Source organism: Phaenicophaeus curvirostris, chromosome 4 (assembly GCF_032191515.1).
Source record: "Phaenicophaeus curvirostris isolate KB17595 chromosome 4, BPBGC_Pcur_1.0, whole genome shotgun sequence".
In the NCBI taxonomy this organism is placed as follows: domain Eukaryota; kingdom Metazoa; phylum Chordata; class Aves; order Cuculiformes; family Cuculidae; genus Phaenicophaeus; species Phaenicophaeus curvirostris.
In genome coordinates this window covers 75,915,544-75,941,216 of record NC_091395.1, presented here as the reverse complement: position 1 = coordinate 75,941,216, position 25,673 = coordinate 75,915,544, and the positions used below count along the sequence as shown (strand labels likewise).

Sequence of the window (25,673 nt, the reverse complement as noted above, 5' to 3'; positions counted from 1 at the left end):
TCTAGGGATGCTCACATGGGACGAGCTTCATGCCTTGGAAAAGGGATAGGAAGGAGACACCTGTCCTGGTCCAGCCAAAACTGTTCCATTTCAATTGTGTCTTATTTGGGGACTCTTCTTCGAACACCTATTGTCCTTAAAATTGTGGGTTGATTTTGAAGGATACGTGTGGTTTGAAGGTTTAAATGCAGAGCTTCATTACCTTCTTGGGCCTTTCCAGTGCCTCAGTTTCCCCTTTAAGCTCTGGTTAATTTGCCACAGAATCTCTGCCAGCCCAATCCCCCAGGCCACGTGCTGAGGGGTTAACACTGGCTGCCCTGGGCTGGACCTCAGGTCAAGGGATGGATGTCTGTGAGACCAAATCATCTCTTGAGAACCACATTCCCACCACACTGGGATGATGTTTGCTGGGTGAACACCTCTGGGATGCTGGGCTCCGTGCTTATCAGGAGGAGATGGGGCTGTCTTTGGGAGGGGGGAGCCTCAGAGAGAAAGCAGGACGTAAGTTCATGGAGAGGAGGTGCTTTGAGCAGGCTGGGTCCTTGGAACACCTTGGTCATCATTATTTTTGATCACACCCATGGAGGAAACATGACAGTAACTGCATATGGTCAGGTTATTGGCCACACTTGATGTGAAAGTGGGTTATGCCCCTCTGTTTCTAAATTAGAGAGGGTTTAGATACCCAGACCGGTTCCACAGTGACTTCTCTTGAGGCAAGTGCAGTCCTTAGTGATGCTGCTTGAAAGCTGATAGGTCAAGTGATTAATTTTATCCATCTGGGTAGGCTCTGCCTGCTTGGATGGAGAAATGTCAACACCTGCGATACAGGGAAGGTTGCCTTGGGACTCTAGTCCTGAAAACATTGAGAGGTTGAGGACCTCAGAGCTAATGAGATTTCTCAGAATTTGCATATTAATAACTGTGCCTATTATCTTGCCATTAGAGTTAATAGGGTGTAATATTAACAATTAATAGTTAATAAAATAGCCACTTTAATGGCTGTTTGTACATGAAGATGGAAGAAGGTATCTGGGCACTGCCAGAATCAGACACAGTGGGAGGATTTTATTGATCTCTCATCTGCCTGAAGACTGAGGGGGGAAATTCTGGCTATTTTGGGTCTTCAACTTCTCAGCTTTATCTTGTAAGGACAATTTTCTTTGGTGTTCATCTTGCTCCAGCAACATCCCTGCTCCTCCAAATCTGTGCTCTCTTCTCAACCAAATAAAATAAGTTACGGTTACCTCCCCTAATTGCCGTTAAATGCAATTAGTGCTTCCCAGCGTGGCCCAGGAGCAAATCTCTTAACGAGGTCATCACAGCCTCCAGATGGAGAAATGCTATATTAAGATTTTTAGGGAACATAATAATTATTATTATTTTTAATCTTTCCCTCACTCAAAAATAGGCATTTTCCCTCTGTCCTCCCAAAAATTCAGCCAATTCAGGGACTGTGCCATCTCTCTGCTCAGTGCCTGTCCCATGAGCTGGCTGGCAGCACAATTCCCTTGGTTTTCCTGGGAGTTTGATGCTCCTCAAATTATCAGGGCTGCTCATTCCCCCTAGAAAGTGTCGGGGGTGGGAGAATCCTCCTCTGGAGGCCCCAGACCTGCAGGGGCTTCAGGGGGGAGTAAATCCCTAGAGGTGTTTAAGACTAGGCTGGATGGGGCTTTAAGCAACCTGATCCAGTGGGAGGCGTCCCTGGCAAAAGGGTTGGAACTGGATGGGCTTTGAGGTCCCTTCCAAACAAAAGAATTCTACAATTCTAAGATATAAGTTGTATCCTATGGAAATGGGGCTGGAATGGGAGAGAAGGAGGTTAATTCTTCTCCGTGAAGCTATCAGAGTATTTGGAAGCTCTGCCATAGGTAAAGGGTCAGTCAGAACAAAGGGCCCATGAATATCATCACCTTTATAAGCACCTTCTCTCCTCCCTTCCTCTGCCAGGCCATGAACTTGATCGCTTGTGTAAGCTGATTGCTTCCCAGAGGTGCATTGAGAGGAAAAATAACACCTCCCTGCTTTCTCCTTGGTAGCGCACAGGAGGTGCTCACTGCACTGCTCTCCCAAAGGAACTTCCAGGAAAGCTGGAAAAAAGCCCTCCTGCCCGTCCCCTACCCTGTATCCTTCCTGCTAACCTCAGTCCCAGAGGTGGAAAGTAGAGCAGAATCTGCAGCTCATGCTCAGATGGTTTCCCAAAACCCTCCAGGCATCTGGCAACAAACTGCCTTGGCATGTGAGAGCAGGTCCTTAGGGGATGGTTTTATTCTTGGATCAATTTTTCTGGGGTGTGAGACTGTGGAATATTTCCGTCCTGCAGCAGCGATTTCTGCAGATCGAAGTGCAGAATCATGGAATCATAGAATGGTTTGGGTTGGAAGGGACCTTAAAACCCATCCAGTTCCAACCCTCCTGCCATGGACAGGGACACGTCCCACTGGATCAAGTTGCTCAAAGCCCCATCCAACCTGGCCTTGAACACCTCCAGGGATGGGGCAGCCACAACTTCTCCAGGCAACCTGGTCTCACCACCCTCACAGGAAATAATTTCTTCCCAAGATCTCATCTCAATCTCCCCTCTTTCAGCTTAAAACTGTTCCCACTTGTCTTATCCCTGCACTCCCTGATCAAGAGCCCATCTCAGCTTTCCTGGAGCTCCTTTCAGTACTGAAAGCTGCTCTAAGGTCTCCCCAGCACCTTCTTTTCTGTAGGCTGAGCAACCACAACTCTTTCAGCTGTTCCTCATAGCAGAGGTGCTTCAGTCCTCGAATCACCTTTGTGGCCTCCTCTGGACTTGCTCCAACAGATCCATGGCCTTCCTCTGCTCCCCTCCTCCCCCATCTCTCTCTGTTTGGAAATACTGGGCATATTTTTTTCACCAAATATTGGTGAGTTCAGCCTCATCCCTGAAGCACCTCTCAATCCCCAGGTTGCACAGGGACTGGGTTTTCTGGGTCGTGTTTATGTATCAGCCCCATCCCATCCTGGCAAGTCAACACCCTTGAAGTGGCTGAAAAAAAAATAAAAGCCACCCATCATGCAAAGAGCATGAAAACCAGAGCTTCATCACACCCTGCCCTGGTGAGGAAGCTATTTCAGCCAGCCTCCCACACACACTGCGATGCTTGAACAGCAAATGAGAAACCCTAGTGTTAAGCACAGTCCTAACAGCCCTGCTCCAGCTCTCTGGAGCTTTCCTTGCAGATGTCCTTTCACGGGGAACAGCTGCCCCAAAAACCTCTTGGGGTTGGTACTGGCTCTGACCTGAAGTTGTGCATTTCTCTGCTCTGCGTGGGGGTTGGAATTGGATGATCTTTAAGGTCCTTTCCAACCCAAACCATTCTACAGTTCTATGATCTAAAGAGATTTAAGCATTGGGTTGGGTTTTTTTTTTCCATAATCAACCCTCTGTGCTGTCCCCAGGAGAGTTGGAGGATGCCAGGTTGTTTGTCCAGCCCTGGAATGGACGAGGGAGCTGGTGGCATCAGGGGTGGAGATGCCTATCCCACTCCAGAAGTGCAGGAAACATTTTCCACGCCTGCCTGCACCTCTCCGGGTTGAACACCCATCACTCTGAGGGATGCAGGATGGGGCCTTCGCAAAGGGAGAAGCCCCACACCCTCCCGAGAGGCGGCAGATAGAATCATAGAAGGTTGGAAGAGACCCACTGGATCATCGAGTCCAACCATTCCTATCAAACACTAAACCATGTCCCTCGGTGCCTCGTCCACCCATCCCTTAAACCTCTCCAGGGAAGGTGACTCAACCCCCTCCCTGGGCAGCCTCTGCCACTGCCCAATGACCCTTTGTGTGGGCTGAGGTGATGGGGGAACTGCTTTTAGGAGCAATCAATGCAGGAGGAGACCCTGCTCTGCTTCTTTCCACCCAGGAGGAGCAAATGGCAGCTGTCTGATGCCGCGGGTTGAAGCGCTGGAGCAATCCCAGCACCAAAGCACCTGTGAAGCATTTGGCAGAGAGGGAAATAGACGTGGATCTCTGCATCATCACCCCTGGTTTGTTTATTCTCAATTTTACTAGGATCAGGGAAAGGCTTGTCTTTAGGGATCTGCCTCTCCCCAGCTTTTTGCTGCTCTTTGGTGCGGAGCTGAATGAATACGGGACCTCCCAGAGGCAGAGGGGTGGGAAAATGCATGGAGCAGGGAAAGAAGCCCTCTCCTGTAAAATAATAAAAATAAATAAGAGGGAAAGCCGCTTTGGGGATGGACTTTCTCTGCACCTCTGGTTCCGTGCCCTGCTTGCTGCGCTGCAGGACGGCGTTCAAGGGCATCTTCCCAACTTCAGCCTTTCCCTCGAGGTCCTCACTCTCTTCTCCCCCGCATCCCTGCAGGTTTAGGGGAGGGGGGCTGCAGGACCCAGCTTGGGCTCCCCCTCCCTGCTCTCTGCTCCTCCCTGGGGCTCAGAGGGAGCCAAGGACCATCTGGGTCCCTGCCCGGGGAGAGGCGAGGGGAGGGAGGTAGGAGGGACCGGCGAGGCGGGGAGGGGAGAAGGATGCTCCGGGGGTGGCTCTCTGCTTTCTCGCCTGCCCGGAGCTTGCAAGGGCTCGCCTGGAGGATGTCTCACCCCCTCGGCACAGGTAAAACTCCGGGACCCCCATCTCGGCTGGGAGGGAGAAGCTGAAAAGGGATGGAGGGGGTTGCCAGCCTTCTTTGGTTTGCACCAAACTCCCTTCGAGAGGGAAAGGGGCTTTGAAACAAAAAGAGGAGGCTGCACGTTATGCGTGATGCTTGGAGCCCTGCACAGGGATGAGCCCTGCCCTAAAGTTTCCCTGCTGGTGGCTCGGAAAGACTTCCAGGGTTGAATAACCGGGAGGCGGGAGCCGGGTAGCTGCTCTGCGGGGGTCTGTGTTGTGTGTGTGGTGGTGATGCTCACCGCTCCGGGCATGGCTTGGGATGCCCTGACCCTCACCTGTGTGTGTGATAGTGATACTTGAAGCTCCAGGCATAGGCTGGGATGCCCTGACCCTCACCTGTCCGTGTGTGGTACCCCGGGGATGCTGCGTGTGATGAGTACGGTCCCGCTGAGCTGCATCTCCGCGCTGCGCTCCTCTGCATCCGTACAGCCCAATGTTGCCTCTGCATGCCATGTGCATGGATTTATAGTCCCAGCTTTGAAGTTTTTGTGTTAATGCATGCAGGAGATGCGGCCGGTGATGTGTGTGTGCGCACGTGTGTGGCTGGGACTTGTGTTATCACTTGCTCTTCTACATCCACATGCAGGAATATGCAAGTAGTCGTGGGGGATTTAATGTATGGATGCACAGGAGAAGTGCAAGACAAGCAGCACAGCTCAGCAGGAACACGTTAACATGAGCAGTTATGATCGGCTGCTGATATCTGTCCTGCTGTAAGAGCACGCAGACGTTCAGGCTGGTGTTGCAGGTGGACTGGGTAGCTTGTGCTCCTTTAAAAGTGGAGAGGAGCATCCTCGGAGCCTCCTCCAGCAAACTGCGTGTCCTTAAGCACTTGACTTGGGAAGCAGCTTCTTGCTGAGCATGTGAGTTCTTGCTTCTTGGGAAGCAAGAGATGGGATCGTAGTGTGGGGATATATTATTTTCTTAGCCTGTATGTGATAAAATGTTCTGGTTTGTCACTGGAGGTGTCGTCGCTGGGAGAAAACTCGTACCATTGCCTGCTGCGGTGAACTCAGAGCATGTTGCTAAGGGCCAGCCCCAGGCGGTTTCTGGAGCACCATCTTCTCTTCGTGGAAAACGCAGAGCAGCAGCACCCGGCTCAGAAATCACTCCCAAATCCATTCATGACTGAGGAACCTCTCGTCCCAGCCGAGCCACACGTGCCGTCCTCCAACATCACCAACACAACGGACTGTGGCAAGGAGATCCTGCTCTATGGGGACACGGAGAAGGTTGTCATCGGAGCTGTGCTCTCCATCATCATCCTCATGACCATTGCTGGCAACAGTCTGGTCATCATCTCAGTGTGCATCGTCAAGAAGCTCCGACAGCCGTCCAACTACTTGGTGGTGTCTCTTGCAGCCGCTGACCTGTCGGTGGCCTTCGCTGTCATGCCTTTTGTGACCATTACAGACCTGGTTGGGGGAGAGTGGCTCTTTGGGAAGGTTTTTTGCAATGTGTTTATCGCCATGGATGTTATGTGTTGCACCGCCTCCATCATGACCTTGTGCATCATCAGCGTGGACAGGTAAGGAAGGTCAAGGCACCCACCATATATTCAGGTGGGTTCAAATATAGGGGAGATTCTGGAGGCTGAAGACCACCAGAATCACGTTCCTGGTTGGATCGATGCTTCCATGTGTGTTTTCCAGGTGAACAGAGTTGCTGAAGGCTTTCTGTGTGAGTTAGATGCCTCAGTTTCTTTGGAGGAGCTGGGCTTAAGGTGCTTTCTCAAGTAACTTTATTAAGTTACTTGCTTAGTCCTCCCCCTCAAGGCAGCTGCTTCACATTGAGGAATGGCTGAGGGAGCTGAGGGTGTTTAGCCTGCAGAAGAGGAGATTGAGGGGAGACCTCATTGCTCCCTACAACTACCTGAAAGGAGGTTGTGGAGAGGAGGGAGCTGGGCTCTTCTCCCAAGGGACAGGGGACAGGACGAGAGGGAATGGCCTCAAGCTCCACCAGGGCAGCTTCAGGCTGAACGTTAGGAAAAAAAATTTCATGGAAAGGGTCATTGGGCACTGGAACAGGCTGCCCAGGGAGGGGGTTGAGTCACCTTCCCTGGAGGGGTTTAAGGGACGGGTGGATGAGGTGCTAAGGGACATGGTTTAGTGTTTGATAGGAATGGTTGGACTCGATGATCCGGTGGGTCTTTTCCAACCTGGTGATTCTATGATTCTATGATTCCTTGGCTTGAGGAACAGAGCCTAGAGGATAGACCTTTGTCCTAACCTTCTCTATGGAAAGAGGCTGGACCACAGAATTATTAATCAAAACACAATAGCAACAACAAAAGAAACATACTGAAAAAAAAATCCAGATTATGGAGCTTCTGAAGCTCAGTGCTATGGGATGCTCTGCTGCTCCCTGGACTTGTGCCTTGGCTAAGGATGTCAGCAACTCTTCCCACCTCATCTCAAATCCCCCAAATCCCTGACTTAGCCCCGTGCATGCATTTGTGAGGATTTACTGGCTTCAGCTCTCACACCTGGGGTCAGTAGGGAAAGGCTAAGCCCATCTGGCAAACTGGCAGGACTTGGGTAAGTCAGCACCCCCATGGGTCTAATTATAGCAGCCTGCGTCATTAGGGACATTGCACTGACGAGCCAGTGGGCCGGATCCAGAGCTGACGCGCACACTCGCTTTCTCCGGAGGTTGGTTTGGGTTTACGCTGGCACCGCTGCACCAGGCTGGGTTTGTGATAAGCAGCTCAGGAAAGGGAGAGAGCCGATAAGTTGCATGCCTTCAGCTATAAAACATCCCCGATTGTCTTCCCACCCTCCCCAGGTGTGAAACCGTGTGACAAAGCAGAAAAGGACAGGAAAAAAAATCCTGCTGCTGGTGACTGACGTTATCCCTGGCAAGCAAACAGCAACTCCTGCTCGGAAGCCCTTGCCCCCCACAACCTACTGCTCCTCTGCGAGCTGCTCTTTGCTCCACAGCCCTGATCAGCTCAGCGCTGCTGGTTAGAAAGTAAAATCACTCCCAGGCCACACGGCAAGGTCCAGCTCTGTTGCTGAACTCGCTTTGTTTTAAAAATGCCTGTTCGTAATAGAAAAAGGTGTATTCAGAGCTGACAGAGTCTGTCTCTGTTAGGGGGAAGAGTTTAGATGCAGTGATGGAATATGTGAACGATTCCTCTTGATGAGTGAGGAGCTGGGAAGCAGCTGCACATTAATCAGATTAGCTTTGCTTTAACAGTTTCCCCTTCCCTTCCCTTCCCCTTCCCTTCGCATTCCCTTCCCCTTCCCTTCCCCTTCCCCTTCCCTTCCCCTTCCCCTTCCCTTCCCCTTCCCTTCCCTTCCCTTCCCCTTCCCTTCCCTTCCCTTCTTTTCCCTTCTCTCTGTTTTACATTTTCCCTTTCCCATTCCTTTCCTTGGAAAGATCTGAGGATGCCACACAGGCCATTGCCTGGGGTTGGCTTTGGTCCATCTTCCCCTCTTTCCCTGCTGGAATGGGAAAGGGTAGGACTCTTCTGGGGAGGAGACACCAACAAGGAGGGGTCCACAAGTGCCAAGGCCAAATCTTGGGCCGTGCTGAGTGCCACGGGAAAGACAACGGGGAGGAAACATCTCAGTGTAGGATGGACAAGATTTGCATCCGCGTAGGTGAAACCCCCAGCTTCAATTGGAACAGCCCTTCGACTGGTTTAAGTTGTACCCACTGGTCACACAGCCGAAAAGGATCTCTCTTAACTGGGTGATGCTGGAGGCACCCATGGGTACGATTCTTTTGTCTCCAGCAACTTCCCACCCCTCTGAGGGAACTTCATTACCCAACTCACTCCAATGAGCTTGGTTGTGGCTCTGAGGTGGTGTGGAGCAGCTTCAGGTCCTTGCTGCAAAACTCATGCTGCCAGTGCTGAGCTGTAGGAAGGGGAAAACATCCCATCCCACAGGGACACAGCCCCATTCTCCATCTCACAAGGCTCTCAAACACTCCCTCATCCCTTCTCTACCTTCTCCATGTGCTGGTCATGCAACCCTATCCTTTATGAACATTAGAGAGGAAAAGGGGCTGCAGCAAAGGAAATGATGGAGGGAGCACGTCGCTTTAGAACTCTCAGCAGGGTCAGGCAGGAAAATCTGGAATACAAGAGGCTGCTACAGAGCAGAGATGTCTGGCATAGGCTCGTTCCTTGAGGGTGTTTGCACAGGGACCAAGCCATGCTGGGAGATCAGCTGGGCTGCAGCGTCACCATTTGCTCCAAGACCTTCATCCCCCTCCACCACATACCTGATGGGGAATTGAAGGGGTGAGAGGGCAGTTGTTCAAGATGCATTTCTAGCTAGGAAGAGAGAAAAAGAGCAAAGTATTTTGAGTGGGAGGAGGACTGGCAGGGCAGAGGGAAGGGTGTGGACAGTCCTACCTTTGAGGAACGGCTGAGATAGCTGGGGGTGTTTAAGCCTGGAGAAGAGGAGGCTGAGGGGAGACCTCATTGCTCTCTACAACTACCTGAAAGGAGGTTGTGGAGAGGAGGGAGCTGGGCTCTTCTCCCAAGTGACAGCGGACAGGACAAGAGGGAATGGCCTCAACCCCGCCTCCGCCAGGGGAGGTTTAGGCTGAACATTAGGAAAAAATTTTTCTCTGAAAGGGCCATTGGGCACTGGCACAGGCTGCCCAGGGAGGGGGTTGAGTCCCCTTCCCTGGAGGGGTTTAAGGGACGGGTGGATGAGGTGCTGAGGGACATGGTTTAGTGATTGATAGGAATGGTTGGACTCAATGATCCGATGGGTCTTTTCCAACCTGGTGATTCTATGATTCTATGATTCCACCTGCCGTGCCAAGTTCAGCTCGGGGTGGGAGGAAGGGCACGCTGCAAGTGCAGGGGACTGGTGGGCTCAGTCCACACCAGGGCACCAGGAGGAAAAGGCAATGTCCTCTGATGCACAAAGGAGGAGTAGGTGACTAGGGTACCGCCCTGCTGCTTTCTGCCCTGAGGGTGCCCAGGAGTGGGTTGTGAGTTGTATGAATTATCCTGGAGCAGTATCTTGAGCATCCTGTAAGCTCTCATTGCTCTACGTCAACCTGTAATCCGTGTTCCTTCCACCAGGCACTGGATGGAGGTGGATTGAGGAAGAACAGGGATCCAGGGCTATGCCTCAATCTCAACCTCCCGCCAGCCTTGGAATGGGCAGGATTTTTGGGTTAGCTCCTGATGGAAACATCTCCAAAAGCACAGTGTTTGATTTCTATGCTGATACAAAGCAAATACAACCACAAAGCTAAAGCGAGAGGATCATAGAATTTTGTGCTGGAAGAGACCTTAGAGATCACCCAATTCCAAACCCCGTGTCATGGGCAGGGACATCCCACTGGGTCAGGCTGCCCAAAGCCCCATCCAGCCTGGCCTTGAACACCTCCAGGGATGGGGCATCCAAAACTTCTCTGGGCAACCTGTGCCAGTGTCTCACCTCTCAGGACAGCTGAGTTTGCAGAGAGCCTGAAATAAAAATTTCTTCTCCAAAAGAGATGAAATTGTGGGCCGCCTCAGTGAAGCATCAACTGACCAGTGCCGACGGCAAGCGGCTCCTCCTGCTCTGCAAGCGAGAAGAGGAACAGCACTGGCACTTCTCGGAAATATAAATCCCTTCTCTAACTCTGGCCTGAATGCCAACTTGGTCAGCACTGTTAGGCAGCTGCCTGTTCTGCCAAAAAGGAGGTTGTGTTTTTATTGATGACTGAAACGTCCTCATATTTAGGTTAGCTTAGATCTAAAAGATGCTTGGTTTGCCCAAGACGATGAGTACTATTAAAATGTAGCCTGCTACTATTGATTATTAATGTAGAGTACTTTTTAAAAGCCTCTTGATTGAAGCTGATAGAACTACTCTTTTCTAAAGGGGGCTTTGATTGATTTTCCTTTTAAATCAAAAAAAGGAAAAGGCTAGAAGCATCTGTCTTTCTCTTGTATTTTTTTCTTATATAAAAGCCTGAGAGTGTTATAGATTCTTTATTGCCATAAACCAAAAACAAAACAACAACAACAAAACCCTTGGGGCTATTCAGCTTTTGATGAAGCTTTACGTAAAAATGCCAAGCAGCTGACAAAAAAAGACTTTCCCTAAACCCCATATATCATTTTAGGTTTTCCTAGAGCAGGAAAAAAGTCCTCCTCCCATTTCCCAGGCAGCCCAGCTGGGGCTCTCCCATCTTCCTTGCAAGTATTTTCTATGCAATATCAGATTGCACACTCCAAATTAGCATTGTCCTCAGTAAAAAGGATGCAACCCGAAAGAGTCAGTGGGATGAAACCTGCACAGTGTGTTTCTGCACTGTCTTTTCTGTATTCTTGATCCAAACATGTCCCAGGCCGGATAAGTCCCTGCACTGTATCTCAAGTGAGCTGCAATGCGTAGAATCATAGAATCACAGAACCACTAGGTCGGAAAGGACCCACCGGATCATCGAGTCCAACCATTCCCATCAATCACTAAACCATGCCCCTAACCAGGGGATTGCTCTTCTTCTCTTTTCCAAACTAGAAATGTATATTGAGCAATTGCCCTCTCACTGCTTGAATTCCCCATCCGTTATTTGCTGGGGGTGGATGAAGGTCTGGGAATAATGATTTAAGGCATGGGTAGATGAAGGCAGAGGTTCCTGTAGCCTCCAGCTGCCTTTTGCATCCTCCACCCAGAGGTTTCCTCTCTTTCAGCAGGCACAGCATCAGTTTGGACACCAGGTCTGATTTGGCCCAGAGGAGGCACGGGTTTGTGATAAAACAGTGAGATCCTGGAAAGCCCAATTCTGGGCTCATTTTGGCTCATCCAACCCATGCACCACGCAGAATGGAGATAGGGGCACCTTGGAGAGGTTTGTCTTTACTATTTAAACCCTGGCATAGCAATTCAGTTATTACTGTTCAGCATAGAATAAATGTAAATAGCCTCAAGGTCCACCAGGGGAGGTTCAGGCTGAACATTAGGAACAAATTTTTCATGGAAAGGGTCATTGGCCACTGGAACAGGCTGCCCAGGGAGGGGTTTGAGTCACCATCCCTGGAGGGGTTTAAGGGACGAGTGGACGAGGTGCTGAGGGGCATGATTTAGTGATTGATAGGAATGGTTGGACTCGATGCTCCAATGGGTCTTTTCCAACCTGGTGATTCTATGATTCTATGAATTGGCTCTTCTGCGGTGCTGATGATGGAGCTTCTCCTACCAGGGGTCTCTTACCCTGCAGCCAGGGTTCAGCGATGGCATGAAAGGAGTTCATTGCACAAGGAGCAAGTGGCTACACAATCAACTCTGCGCAGCGGGTGTCCTGCAAAGCAGCACAAACCACGGGTAAATCACTGCTCTAGGAACTGGCTTTTGTTACCTGATTACGGCTAAACTTGATTAATAACAAGACGCACACGTTAAAAGGAAAAGAATCAAAGCAAGAGAATTTGATTTGAATTTCATTGCATGTCTGTGCAATCTCGCCTCCTGCACTGCTGTAAACGTTGGCCTATTTTGAGGTCTTCCGGATCTCATCAAAATCATGAGCAAAGACCTCAAAACAGCCCCATTTCCTCCAGCAGTGACTGCACAAGGCACCCAGAGATGAAATGTGTCAGCTTTGCCTGCTTTTTAAGTCTTGTCACTGTGCATTTTGCTAGGCTAGCATGTAAATTCCTTGAAGTTTCAGCAAATCCTGGGTGGATCGGCTTCTAAAGAAAACCCTGTAACAGCATAATAAAGGGTATCACACAACACAGCATATATTAGTTTGCAAAATTCTTGGCTTGGATATATAGAGGAGTGATTTTTTTGGGGTTCTGAACTTAGAGATGTAAGTGTAGGGCATGGTTTTCTCCCCAACCTAGGGGACTGCTCTGCAGTCCTCAGCACGGAAAGGGTATGGATCTGCTAGAGCAAGTCCAGAGGAGGACAAGAAGATGGTCTGAGGGTGGGAGAACGAAGAACAGGCTGAGAAAGTTGTGGTTGTTTAGCCTGGAGAAGAGAAGGCTCCAGGGAGACCTTAGAGCAGCCTTCCAATACCTGAAGGGGCCACAGGAAAGCTGAAGAGGGACTTCTTGTCAGGAAGTGCAGGGATAAGATGAGGAGGAACAGTTTGAAGCTGAAAGAGGGGAGATAGAGATGAGATCTTTGGAAGAAATGTTTTCCTGTGAGGTTGGGGAGGCACTGGCACAGGTTACGCAGAGAAGTCGTTGCTGCCCCATCCCCAGAGGTGTTCAAGGCCAGGTTGGATGGAGCTTTGAGCAACCTGGTCCAGCAGGAGGTCTCCCTGCCTATGGTAGGGTGTGGAACTGTATGACCTTTAGGGTCCCTTCTAATCCAACTCATTCTATGACATGTCTGCTCTCCTTTCATAGCTCCTTCCTACAGCAGGAGTGAGGTCAGCTGAAGAAAATACAGAGGAAAACTGGAAAAGAATAACTCAGTGGATGAATTCAAATTCATTTTATCAGGGAGTCGGGGGAGAATACTTTGGGCTTTGAATATATTTAGCAGTCAGAGGGGGAGGAGGAATGGAATTTTTAAAATTTTATTTCCATCTTCTTCCAAACTTGGGGGAGGATTTGGGAAAGGGAAATAATCAGAGAAGAAAAATCTCCTAACACCTACAAAAAGACTGCTTGTTGGGAAAAAAAAATATTGATGCAATAGGAGTAAAGTGCTGTGCAGAAATTTTTGTTTTGCCAGAAAAGGCCATTCTTCCCTGGAAAAGCTTTCAACATAAAAGTATTCCTACAGCTGCTGTTCTTACTGCCCCTTCAGCCTACGCAGTTTATCCAAGATAATTAAGAGGTGATTTGATCCTGCCTAAAAATTCCTACTACGTCCTGAGAGAAGGCATATTTGAATCAAAAAGGCTGTAACATAAAAGAAATCTATATGACAGCTGGAGGCTTTTGCTGGACTGATTGAGAATGAATAGAAGGCAGGAGTTTTTCATTGGGAACATTTGCTGACAGTGGCCAACTCCCTGCTGATTTATTAGTTTACAATCGCAGTTTACCAAGTAGCAGTTGACATTATTTCTTAGTCACATGAACTTCTCAGTCAAGGCTGGGGATGGTTCAAAACTACACCCCATAGTCTAACCAGCTCCTTTCAGTCAAGTTAACATGGTAACTCCTAACTCTAGGCATCAGGATTTGTGAATCCATGGGTTGCCACATGCTTTTGGGATCTCCTACTTGGAGTTTCTCTCAATTTACTCCCCAAGGAGGGCTGGACACCATCATTTGAGGAGCTACGGGCTGTGCAAGGGAGCAGACAGCTCCAGCTGTTTGTCTTGCTCCTGTCTTGGTTTCCAGAAGTCATCTCCAGTAGATGTTGCAGGAATATGTAAGTTTGTCCTATTATTGCAGGCTAAATGGTGTTAGGAGTGATGGAATGTGCCGATGACAGTGGTATCTCCCATGGGTGCCAGTGCTGCAAGACATAAAGTCCATCAGCTGAAAGAAGGCTTGAGTCAACTGCTGTCAAAAGTCTCGCACCACAGCCCATCACCCCATCACTAGCTTTGCTTTCTGTGCTTTGCTTTTCTGTTCTATCGAGACACATCCTTAAATCTTCCCAAAGGCAAAATTGTTCCTTGCTCACATTTTACCTCAGGGACATCTCAGCTGCAGGCTGTATTTCTTCCCCTAGTTCTCAAGTTGCCTGGACAATTAAGAGAAGGCTGTTATCCATCCCACTATCCATTGAACACTGGTATGAGTCCCTTCAATTCACCTGGACTCAGTCCTGGTGCAACTATTACTCTGTGGATCACCCATCCCACTATTGGATATTTCCTTGGGAGGGTGACAGGCTGGAGAGCATTACATACCATGGCTGTAATTCGTTGCATGTTCTCTGTACAAACTAGTTGTTGTGGAAAATGAAGCCTTTTAAAGCACTCTTATTCCCAAACCACGTGGAGCTCAGATTGCACTCAGCAATTAAATGATGTCTCATATCCTGCATGGGCTGGTTGCAAAAAAGCAGTGTGGAGTAGTCCAACCAGGGCGTTTAGACGGGAGCTGGAGAGGTGTGAAATGTGTTTCACAGAAGATACTGCAGCTACATGTCTCCGGGAACATTATCATTTGGGAAATTCATTTCTTGTTCCTACCCAGGACCAAAATTGTCCTGTGACAAAGCATTACCAGAAGATTCAGAATGAAAATCACCAAATCTTAGAATGACCAGGTTGAAAAAGACCTCTTGGATAATCGAGTCCAAACATTCCTATCAAACACTAAACCATGTCCCTCAGCACCTCGTCTACCTGTCATTTAAACCCCTCCAGGCATGGGGACTCAACCCCCTCCCTGGACAGCCGCTGCCAGTGCCTGATGACCCTTACAGTGAAGTTTTTTCCTGATATCCCGTCTGAACCTCCCCTGGTGGAGCTTGAGGCCATTCCCTCTTGTCCTGTCCCCTGTCCCTTGGAAGAAGAGCCCAGCTCCCTCCTCTCCACAACCTCCTCTCAGGTAGTTGTAGAGAGCAATGAGGTCTCCCCTCAGCCTCCTCTTCTCCAGGCTAAACAACCCCAGCTCCCTCCGCTGCTCTTCATTACAACTACACAGTTACTTGGATGAAAATTTAACCTCTACTTTATTTTAAATCAAAATATTCCACCTCTGTAACAGCAACTAATTTTCGTATGGCCCCTTCCCTTCACATCCCCCCAACCAAGATGGTGCCACGTGGACCCCTTCCAATCCTCTTAACTGTTTGCAACTCTTCTCTTTTCCAGGTATCTTGGTATCACTCGGCCACTGACATACCCTGTGAGACAAAATGGGAAGCTGATGGCCAAGATGGTCTTCATCGTTTGGCTCCTGTCTGCCTCCATCACCCTCCCTCCTCTTTTTGGCTGGGCCAAGAACGTCACTGTGGAAAGAGTCTGTCTCATCAGCCAGGACTTTGGGTACACAGTCTACTCCACGGGGGTTGCCTTCTACATTCCCATGGCAGTCATGCTTGTCATGTACAGCCAGATCTACAAAGCCGCCAAGGTCAGTGCTGAGAAGCATCGCTTCATGAACATCCCCAAGCACTATGAAGAAGAGGGTGTCTACTGCCTGGAAGCCTCCAGCCGGAGCCACCACAGCTCCAAGCGAACCAAAGCAGTGGAGGAATGCGCTACGCTCTCCAAACTGCTCCGGCAAGATCGGAAAAATATTTCCATCTTCAAACGGGAGCAGAAAGCAGCCAGGACCCTCGGCATTATCTTGGGGGCATTCACATTTTGTTGGCTTCCGTTCTTCCTGATGTCAACAGCTCGGCCTTTCATCTGTGGCATCCACTGCAGCTGCATGCCGCTGCGGCTGGAGAGGACTCTGCTCTGGCTGGGGTACACCAACTCCCTCATCAATCCCTTGATTTATGCTTTCTTTAACCGAGACTTGAGGACTACTTTCTGGAACCTCCTGAGGTGCAGGTACAGGAACATCAATAGGAGGCTTTCAGCTGCCAGCATGCACGAGGCCCTGAAAGCCACAGAGAGGCACGAATGCATCCTGTAGAGACACGTCCTCTCGCTCAGTGCCTCACCAACGAAATCCTGCCTCTTCATTTCAGGTTCCTCGCTTCTCTTGCCTCTCAGGGCTGGCAGAAACCATGCTTGCCATTGTCCCTCTGCCAGACGTTGCTGCTGAGAGTGACACCCCTTCCCCTCACTCTGGGAGGAGCTGTGGTTCTCCTCACCTTGGGAACAAGTGGGCAACCCTTCCTTCTCACCATGTCCCAGGTGGGAACTGAAAAGCCACGAGCAAGACAGGGTGTTCAAGGTCTACCACTGACTGTGGGCAAGTCACAACACCTTTCTGTGCCTCAGTTTCCCCATCTATTAAAAAAAAATATTTAGAAAAAGGAAAAGAAACCCTCCCAACCAAACAAAAAAAACCCCAATTTGATAAGACTGAAGCTCTACACCTTCAAAAAGGGCTCTAAGGTCTGTGGAGGGCACACAATATACTGTGTAAAGACAACACTGTCTGCATTTCTCTATTAAATATGACAGCAGCTATAGGCTCCGTTGTAGATCCAAGCACTCATGCCATCCCAGCTTATACGAACTCCTTCCACTGATGTAATTGCATTTTACACGCCGAGCTCATGTCCAGGTTTGCACGCCAGAGCAGTAATACCAATGCCCCTGTTTCCCCTGCAACTGTAGCACTGCAGCACTGGAAAGAGGCGCGCTTGGAGGACGGAACACAAACAAACACGGAGTTTCCTTTATGGTTGGATAGGAAAGTCCAACGGCCTCCTCATCAGGGCAATGACCAGTGAGCAAAGACAGTTATGTTTATTGGGTTGTACTGTAATTCATTCTCAGACAAGTGTTTTGTGTTCATAATTTGTGGCTAATTGACTCCGTAAAAGCACGCTTTGGTTGACAACTGAAAAAGGCATATAATTTCTCTGACGGCTTTACAGTGCTTCAGTACAGTGTCCAGCAAGCTTGAAAAAGATACACTAAGTGATGTACCAATTTTTTATTAAAAAAGACCCTCATTTCTTTCTTTTGGTGTAGATTCTTTGGTCACATTGACTTAAAGTGTCTCTTTACTTAGATGTGGTGGTGGAACTTGTCTTCCTGCAGTTCTCTCGGTTCTTCACCAAACTTATTGCATCAACCTTTGTTTGCAGCCCTACAAACCCTTGTCCATTTGCAGGTTATGTCTGCTCCATGGGGTCAGTCCTTTGAGTGTGTCCCCATGCAACACGTGTGTCCCCAACGTGTGTGTACATATGAGCCAGCAGTGTTCCCAGGTGGCCAAGAAGGCCAAGGGCATCCTAGCTTAGATCAGAAACAGTATGGCCAGCACGACCAGGGAAGTCATTCTTACCCAGAATTCAGCACTGGTGAGGCTGCACCTGGAATCCTGGGTTTGGTTTTGAGCGCCTCACTCCAAGAAGAATATTGAGGGGCTGGAGTGTGTCCGGAGAAGGGGAATGGAGCTGGGGAAGGGGCTGAAGAACAAGGCTTACAAGGAATATCTGAGGGGACTTGCACTCCACAAACCAGTGATCCCACCAGCACAATGAGGCAGGAGAAGGCATGAGCAGACCCTCAAGTTCTTCTTTAACACTGCTGCTACATGAACTGGTGCTAAACCTTGCCAAAACCTCTCTACTTTCCCATGACGGTGTATGTTCACCCTGGTACACTTGCAGCTCATCACTCTTCCCTAACTTGGTTGCAATTTCTCATGATGCTTCAGCTTCCTAGCCCATACAATAAATTCCCACACACCACCTCTCTAGAGCATGGCCTGACTCCCTGCCTCAAAACCTGCTTATCAAAAACAACCCCTTTCCAACCAGAAAACACTTTGGGCCATTGTCTCCACTGTCACAACATTTTAGCAGCAGCTGGTCGCTGGTTCTGGCCTGCAACTGGGACATGAAGTTGCTTCAGGGTCTCATTTCTCCCTGGGCTCCCTCAGCTCCTTCCCTGCCATGGAGCTAACTGTGCCCTTTTGACAGAGCTGTCTGGATTAAAGCTAACCAGCTGCTAATTCTGACTGTCTTGTCAGGATGTGAAAGCCCCGAGACAGCCCATTTCATATTCAGCATATAAGAAAAGAGCCTGAATTGTTCTGCTGCAGTATATTTATACGCCTAAGGTCATAGTGGCATGGTTTTACTTATTTTCTCTATTACAGATTCTTAAGTTGCCTTCACATTTCATAATCTTATTTAATTCCACTTAACATCCCTATTCTGATGGTATTTCTAGCACTGCTTTAAAGTATTCTGCAAAAGAACTATGAAACAGTGTTTGAGCCTTTAAATTAAGTCTTATGAATACCATATTTTTCTGGTTTGATGGTTCCTCCAGAAGAAAAAGAGCAGAGGAAAGAATATGATTCTGGATGAAGCAAACCCCAAAATTCTTCTAAGTGAAGAATCAAGGAAAATGGTACATTTCTCTTAAAAAACCCAATGTTTCCTTTGACTTGGAATTGGATGCGTTGCTTCACTCAAGGCTTATCTGATATTTTCTTTGTTCTTAATATTTTCATTTTAAGTTGCAGCTGTGGTTTAAAAAAAAAAAAATGCTTTGTTCTCAGAAACAATTCCAAAACACTGGCCAAGTTGCCCAGGGAAGTCGTGGGTGCCCCGTCGCTGGAGGTGTTCAAAGCCAGGTTGGATGGGGCCTTGAGCAGTCTGGTGCAGTGGGAGGTGTCCTCATGGTAGGGGAGTTGGAACTGGATGGGCTTTACGATCCCTTCCAACCCAAAGCATTTTATGATTCTACGATTCAAAAGTTGCCCAAGGAAGTGGTGGAGCCACCATTCCTGGACATGTTAAAAAAACACGTCAACATGGCACTTCAAGGATATGGTCTAGTAGGCGTGATGGTATTGAGTTGATGGTTGAACTTGATGATCTTGGAGTTCTTTTCCAGTTTTAATAATTCTAAGATTCTCTGTTTCTGTCCAAAAAAAATTAAAAATAATAGCTTCAATGAAGCAAAACATTTTGCTCAAAAAATAATGAGATAGCTTGCATGATTTTTTCCAGGAGTTATTGTCTCAAGCTGTGCGACATCAACTTAAACTCTTGCTTTTTAACTCTCCAAGATTAAATTGTGTTTAGGTTATTTAACCTTAATAACGTGCATCCAAAGACACCGAGGTCTTTTCCACACATGAGTGAGCACCAACCATTCAGTTAAGCCAGTCAAGATCCTTGTAGATGAGTTGCTAAATCATGCTGAAAATACTCTGTGGGGTTTTAATTTTAATCAGACAGGAATCAATGCATTTGGCATCTGCAAAAAAAAAAAAAAAAGGCTTAAAATAAATGTGAAACTGATTTTTTTTTAAAACTGATTTTAATGTGCATGCATGTGCCTAACCAGAGTATGTAAGATTTAAGAGAAATTAGCTCATGTTTAGGCAAAAATCTGAGCTTATGGAGAAAAGTATCAATTTAGGAGGACAAGAGAATCTTGTGAGCAATGAGAGTCCCAGCAGACGAGTAGCGACGCAGTAGAAAAGAATGAGGAGCCTCGGGCAGAGAAAATTGAAGTAATTCAGGCATAAAATGAGTAGGTCTCAAGTCAGCTTTTTATTCCACTCTGCGTGCAGGGGCAATACATACAGAGACACAGGCAGAAGGGATCTGCAGAGCAAAGACAGTTTTGACAAACCTCTACAGCTGCCTCAGCTGGGGTTTGGTAGTTTTTGATAACGATGTTGAGCAAAGCCTGGCGGGATCAGCTAGAGATGTAACAAAAAAACCAAGGAAGTAAAAACCCTGCGTGTCTCCTCCCATAGAGCATGGAATTTCCCAGCTCTCTGAAGTCAACACTTTATGGATGGGTTTGGCTGACACAGACAAGTGTTAGAGATTTTATGGACAGCTCAGAAAACCCACCACGTCCTTCATCTCCACTCAGGTCCAGCTATCTCTACCATCTCCCAGAGATAACGTAATGTTAGGACAACTGAGTCACATCAGACTCAAAAACAATCTAACTCAGGATCCTACCTCGAGTAGAGATCAGCACTAGATTCTTACAGAGATAGACCAGCAAACCTGTTGTCGTGTCCTTCCTTAGAATCATAAAAATCACAGAATCATTAAGGTTCGAAAAGACCTCTAAGATCATCAAGTCCAACCACTGTGCCAACTAAACCATGTCATTAAGTGCCACATCTACACCATTTTTGAACACCTCCAGGGATGGCAACTCCACCATTTCCCTGGACAGCCTATTCCAATGTTTCTCCCCTCTTTCAGTAAAGAATTTTTTCCTAATATCCAATCTAAACCTCACCTGGCACAACTTCAGGCAATTCCTTGTCCCAGCAATTAAAGTTTCATCAACTTGTTGATCCAGAAGTGCTCTTGTAGTGTTTCCAAAAGGTGTTTTTCTTCTAACCGATTTGGTTTTCCCACTCCATCATCCGGAGGCAACGAGTTCCAAAATTTAATGACTTTTCAGGTAAAACTATATCTCCCTTCACTCATTTTGAACCTGCCATCTGCTGAGATCATTAGGCATTGGCTAATCCTTGCATTAGGAAGGAGAATGAGTGAGCTTTGGTATTGTCCCTCTCCAGACCATTTATGGTTTTGTAAGACCTCCACTATACTCCTTGCTTTGAAATAAGACGTCTGTCCAGCCCATGAGTTGTTCTCCACCAGTAGACATAAGGAGATGCCTTGGGAAGACTATTAGAACAAGGACAATTTGGGTCACATGTCTTCCCACCTAACACCCTGGTTTTCCACAGGCAAATGCCAAATCTTGCATCTGGGACCAGATAATCCCATCTAACAGCCCAGGCTGGGACACATGACAGGGCAGGACCTGCTGCCCAGGGCACTGCTGACCTCAGCAAGGAGAAGGTGAGAGGTGGAAATAATAGTGGCCAGTTAGTGCCTCCAGGAGGATTGCAGGGAAGACAGAAGCAGATTCACTCAGAGATGTGGAGGAATCTCCTTCTTTGGAGATATTCAAACCCCGGCTGGATCAAGCCTTGACCAATCGGATCTACCTCTGAAACTTTCTTTGCTTTGAGCATGACATTGGTTCAGAAATCTCCAGGTTTCCCCTCCAACTTCAGTATTCTATGACTGGGATAATTTTTCTAGCTTCCCACTCAAATCCACATAAATATTTATCATTCACATTTTTTGGCAAAACAACCTACAGATCTCCTACCTGCCACATGAAAAAGCTCCTTCTATTTTGAAGTAGTTGCATTAAATCCTACCAGCATTGAAGCCACATGTCTGATAAAACTGAAAGGCAAGTGACACTTTCCACCTGTGGTGTTGTATAACAAAAGGTTTTCCTTTGGTTTACTCCCATTTTAATCTGGATACTTTTTATATTCATGGAATCATAGAAACGGTTTGGGTCGGAAGGGACCTTAAAGAGCATCCATTTCCAACTGCCCTGCCATGGGTAGGGACACCTCCCACCGGATTAGGTTGCTCAAAGCCCCATCTAACCTGGCCTTGAACACCTCCAGGGAGGGGGCATCTACATCTTCTCTGGGCAACCTGGGACAGTGCCTCACAGGAAGAATATTCTTCCTAATATATCTAATCTAAATGTCCCCTCTTTCAGCTTAAAACCATTCCCCCCACACATACACCTCGCCCTAGCCCTGAACTCGCTGATAGAGAGCTTTCCTTTAGCCCCTACCAGTACTGGAAGCTGTGCTAAGGTCTCCTGGAAGCCTTCTCTTCTCCAGGTTCAACAACGCCAACTCTCTGAGGCTGCCCTTGTATAGGAGGTGCCCCAGCCTTCAGATCATTTTTTACAGCCTCCTCTGGATTCATTCCAGCAGATCCACATTCTTCCTGTGCTGAGAACAAAAAATCTTGGTTTTCTGACTCTATTCCTTTTCTGCATCTTTTGCATCACTCCAAGACAGAGCTTAAGTAAAATCCCAATAACATGAAATGACTGGGCAAGTTATCTTGTGGCATGAAGTATAAAGTTATAAAGTTATCTTGTGGCATATAATTAAGGAACAGGTGGCTATTTCCAGCCCTTCTCAGCTCCAGGATACGGGGAAGGAAGCAGAATCAGCTCTATTGATATTAATATGGCAGGGGGGTTGGAACTAGATCATCTTTAAGGTCCCTTCCAAGTGAAACTATTCTATGATTCTACTCAGATAGTTCCACTTCCTTTTCATGACTGCAAGGTCTTTCATGCAAAACATACAATTTCAGAAGGAATCAAGAAGGAATGAGAGTTGAAAGGTGATTTTGTACAAATACTTTCTTCCGTGGAGAGCTGAGTACATCCTGCAAACAGAGTGGGGTTATTTTAGATTTCTTTGGTAGCATCAATACTTCTCCCTGGGTGAACCTTGCACTTGGTTCCTTGATTGGCCAGGTGGACACTCTTTTGCAACACACAGAAACTCTCATCTGGGTTGTTTCCACACGTTTCCTATCTGAGATATCTGCTTCTCTGTGACAAGAGTGTCACAGCTCTCCTAAGGAAACAGAGGGGGAAGGCAGCACCTCCTGTGCAAAAATGACCCCTGGATGGGGTCTTGTGGCTCTATGATGGAGCATGTGAATTAAAGAGGTCTCCTGAAGGCAACTGACAGGTTAAGGAATAGCTGATAAGTGGTGGCAATTGGACCAGGGTAGGATTTGCTGGTAATGAGCATAAATAAGGTCCCTGGGTAGCAGACATAGAGAAGGTGGAGGTGCAGCATGATATGATGTCCCTGTATAGATGGAAGAGGAGCTCTCTCTGCACTAACAGAGTGTCTTTCAGCCTGATGAAGGATGATGTTTATAAACTCGGGTGAGTCCTACACCCTTTGCTGAAGGAAAGCATCACTTGGGTGGGCAGAGAGCAAGAGCCATCCTAGAGCCATGGCCACTTGCAGAATCAGGATATATTCATACCGTTACACTTAGATCACCTCCCAGGATTTACGTGCTAACCCTGCTGCGTTTCAGCATCGAAATGCTGAATCTAAGCCCTGAACCAGCACCCCTCCAAGGCAGCCACGTCCCAGGCTATTTCAGATATGCTCAGATCTGGGCAGCCTACACACACTGCATTTATCTGCTCCCTCTGCCAAGCACGTGGAGCTTGGACAGCAGCAGCAGGGCTCGTCTGCTGCTGCACTGCTTGCCAAAGAGCTGCTCTACCAATTTAAAAAGGCAAAAATCTTTATAGGCTGCAATGTGTGTGTGTGTGTGTGATTTGTGTGCTAGTAAAGAGCTGGAAACTTGCAATACTTGCTCCAGCCCATGCAAAAGACGATGAAAATGAACTCTCTCCAAGTGATGAGAAAGGCTGTATAAAACCTGTGTTATTTGGATCCACTACTTCAGCCTCTCTGCCGCTTTTAGCTTCACATTTTTGACCCTTCAAATGTGGTCAGCAGTCTGTTCACACATAATGAGGAAAAAAGGGAGGAAGAGGGTGGCTAAATGCCAGACACTTGGTGCCAGTACATGACAACTCAGCCTTGTGCTTGTAAATCATTAGCATAGCTCACAAGGACTCTGCTCGAAGCCTTTGATTTTTCCATTTGAATGCAAGACAATCTGAATGCCAAATGTACAGTTTTAGATAGCGAAATGCCTCGGTCATCTACCTCGCACACTAAAGCTTTGGGCAGCAGCTTGTGTCATAGTCCTGGTGTGAGCATGACCAGAGTGATGAAGCTGGTGAGGGGGCTGGAGAACCAGCCTTACGAAGAGCAGCTGAGAGAGCTGGGGGTGTTTAGCCTGGAGAAGAGGAGACTGAGGGGAGACCTCATTGCTCTCTCCAACTCCCTGAAAGGAGGTTGTGGAGAGGAGGGAGCTGGCCTCTTCTCCCAGGTGACAGGGGACAGGACGAGAGGGAATGGCCTCAAGCTCCACCAGGGGAGGTTTAGGCTGGACATTAGGAAAACATTTTTCACGGAAAGAGTCATTGGGCACTGGCAGAGGCTGCCCAGGGTGTTGGAGGAGTCCTGATCCCTGGAGTAGTTTAAAAGGCACATAGACAATGTGCTCAGCTATCTGGTTTAGTAGTGGACTGGTACGGTTGGTCTCAATGATCTCAAAGGTCTTTTCCAGCCAACCAATTCCATGATTCTAAGATGCTCTTCTTAAATGAGAAGCAATAACAGATTTTGAATGTGGATCTGTAACATTCCAGCAAAGCTCTAAGTGGCTTACTTGTGGTTTCCACCAGTCTTCAGCTTCACGTTGCCATCTCAAAACCTCCTGAGGAACTGAAACTCCAGGTATGAGTTGCATGGGAGTATGTGGGAAACTCACTTCTTAATTACTACAAAAATTTATATCCTGTGATCTTTAAACAGAGAGCTGGGAGGTCTTTTTCATCTCTTCTTAAAGGCTAAAGGAGAAAAATTTCTAAAAACAAACCACTCTCTTTCTAAGTATCACATATCTATAGCATTGTCAAGAAAAGTCTGAGCTACATATGGAAATTGATGCAGCTTAAAGAAAATGGTTCTGGTTCACTATCTAGCTCCTTGGAGACATTAATCAGAGTTTAGTGCTGTCACTTCTCAGGACTCACTTCTCAGTTATATCTTCAAAGACATCAAAATGCCAACAGCCTTCAGCAAGAACAAACAAAGCATGCGAATAGACTGATGTGTTCAATGGTGCCTGCAGAAATGTTGTTCGTGGGGTGCAGCCCAAATACCCAACATCTTGGGCACCACTGATGTCTCATCCACTCCTGCCCTATCTATGCACGGCTTCTGTGGCTCTTCCAGCACAACAGCCCATGGAGAACAAACCCAAACAGCACTTTGGATCAGATTTGGGGCTCTCGGAGCCAGGTCAGGACATGCTCCTGGTATGGTGGAAGACTAAGAGGAGAAGATGGGTTCAATAGATCCTCTGAGCCTGAATGGCTGTCAAGGCATCACTAAGCCAGGACTGCACAGCAGCGATATAAATAAATAAATAAATGTGTCATTTAAATTTAGAACAATTATCATGGGGCTTGGAACTGCAGGATCAGACCAAGGGATGAAATTGCTTTTAAAGTAGCTGGGAAGTAGATTATTACAGGCAACGCCTGTCTCTGTAAGATGTTCGTGGAGAGAGGAAAGTGCTTCTGGCATGGTCAGCAAAGAAGCATCTGTTCCCAGGAGGTGTAAACTCTGTTGCCCTCCGTTGAGTATGTGATGCCAAAATAAGAGGCTACTTAAGAATCCCACTGGGAGTCAGGTTTCCTGAAGTTTGTCCCGCTGTTCTTCCTCATTTCTTTCTGTTTTTCCTCTGGCAATTAAATGAAAAATGACTAGAAGTGTCTAATGATGATGAGTCCTTTTAATGTCAGGAACACTAAATAACATTAGAGAATTCTGGAATGAAAAAGGATTTCTCTGTCTTGGGCACCTAATACGGTTTGGAAAAATGGTCCTGTCCTTGACACTGTAATTATTTATGGTTGGACTCGATGATCCGGTGGGTCTCTTCCAACCTGGTTATTCTATGATTCTATGATATTGAGATTAGATATTAGGAGGAAATGTTTTCCTATGAGGGTGGGGAGGCCCGGGCACAAATTGCCCAGAGAAATGCTGTCTGCCCCATCC

General features: G+C 47.6%; 1 protein-coding gene across 2 annotated transcripts; it reads left to right on the top strand.

Annotated features, from left to right (window-relative positions):
• Positions 1–3,949: 3,949 nt before the first annotated feature.
• On the top strand, positions 3,950–16,427 carry LOC138720365 (5-hydroxytryptamine receptor 7-like). Of its 2 annotated transcripts, none has more exons than XM_069856554.1 (3): positions 3,950–4,016; positions 5,620–6,182; positions 15,353–16,427. In XM_069856554.1, exons 2-3 carry the CDS (start codon positions 5,674–5,676, stop codon positions 16,122–16,124), a joined length of 1,281 nt encoding a protein of 426 aa, XP_069712655.1. In that variant the 5' UTR covers positions 3,950–4,016; positions 5,620–5,673; the 3' UTR covers positions 16,125–16,427. The 2 variants fall into 2 exon arrangements, with proteins under 2 accessions (XP_069712655.1, XP_069712654.1); XM_069856553.1 differs by lacking the exon at positions 3,950–4,016 and adding an exon at positions 4,503–4,597.
• Positions 16,428–25,673: the final 9,246 nt, after the last annotated feature.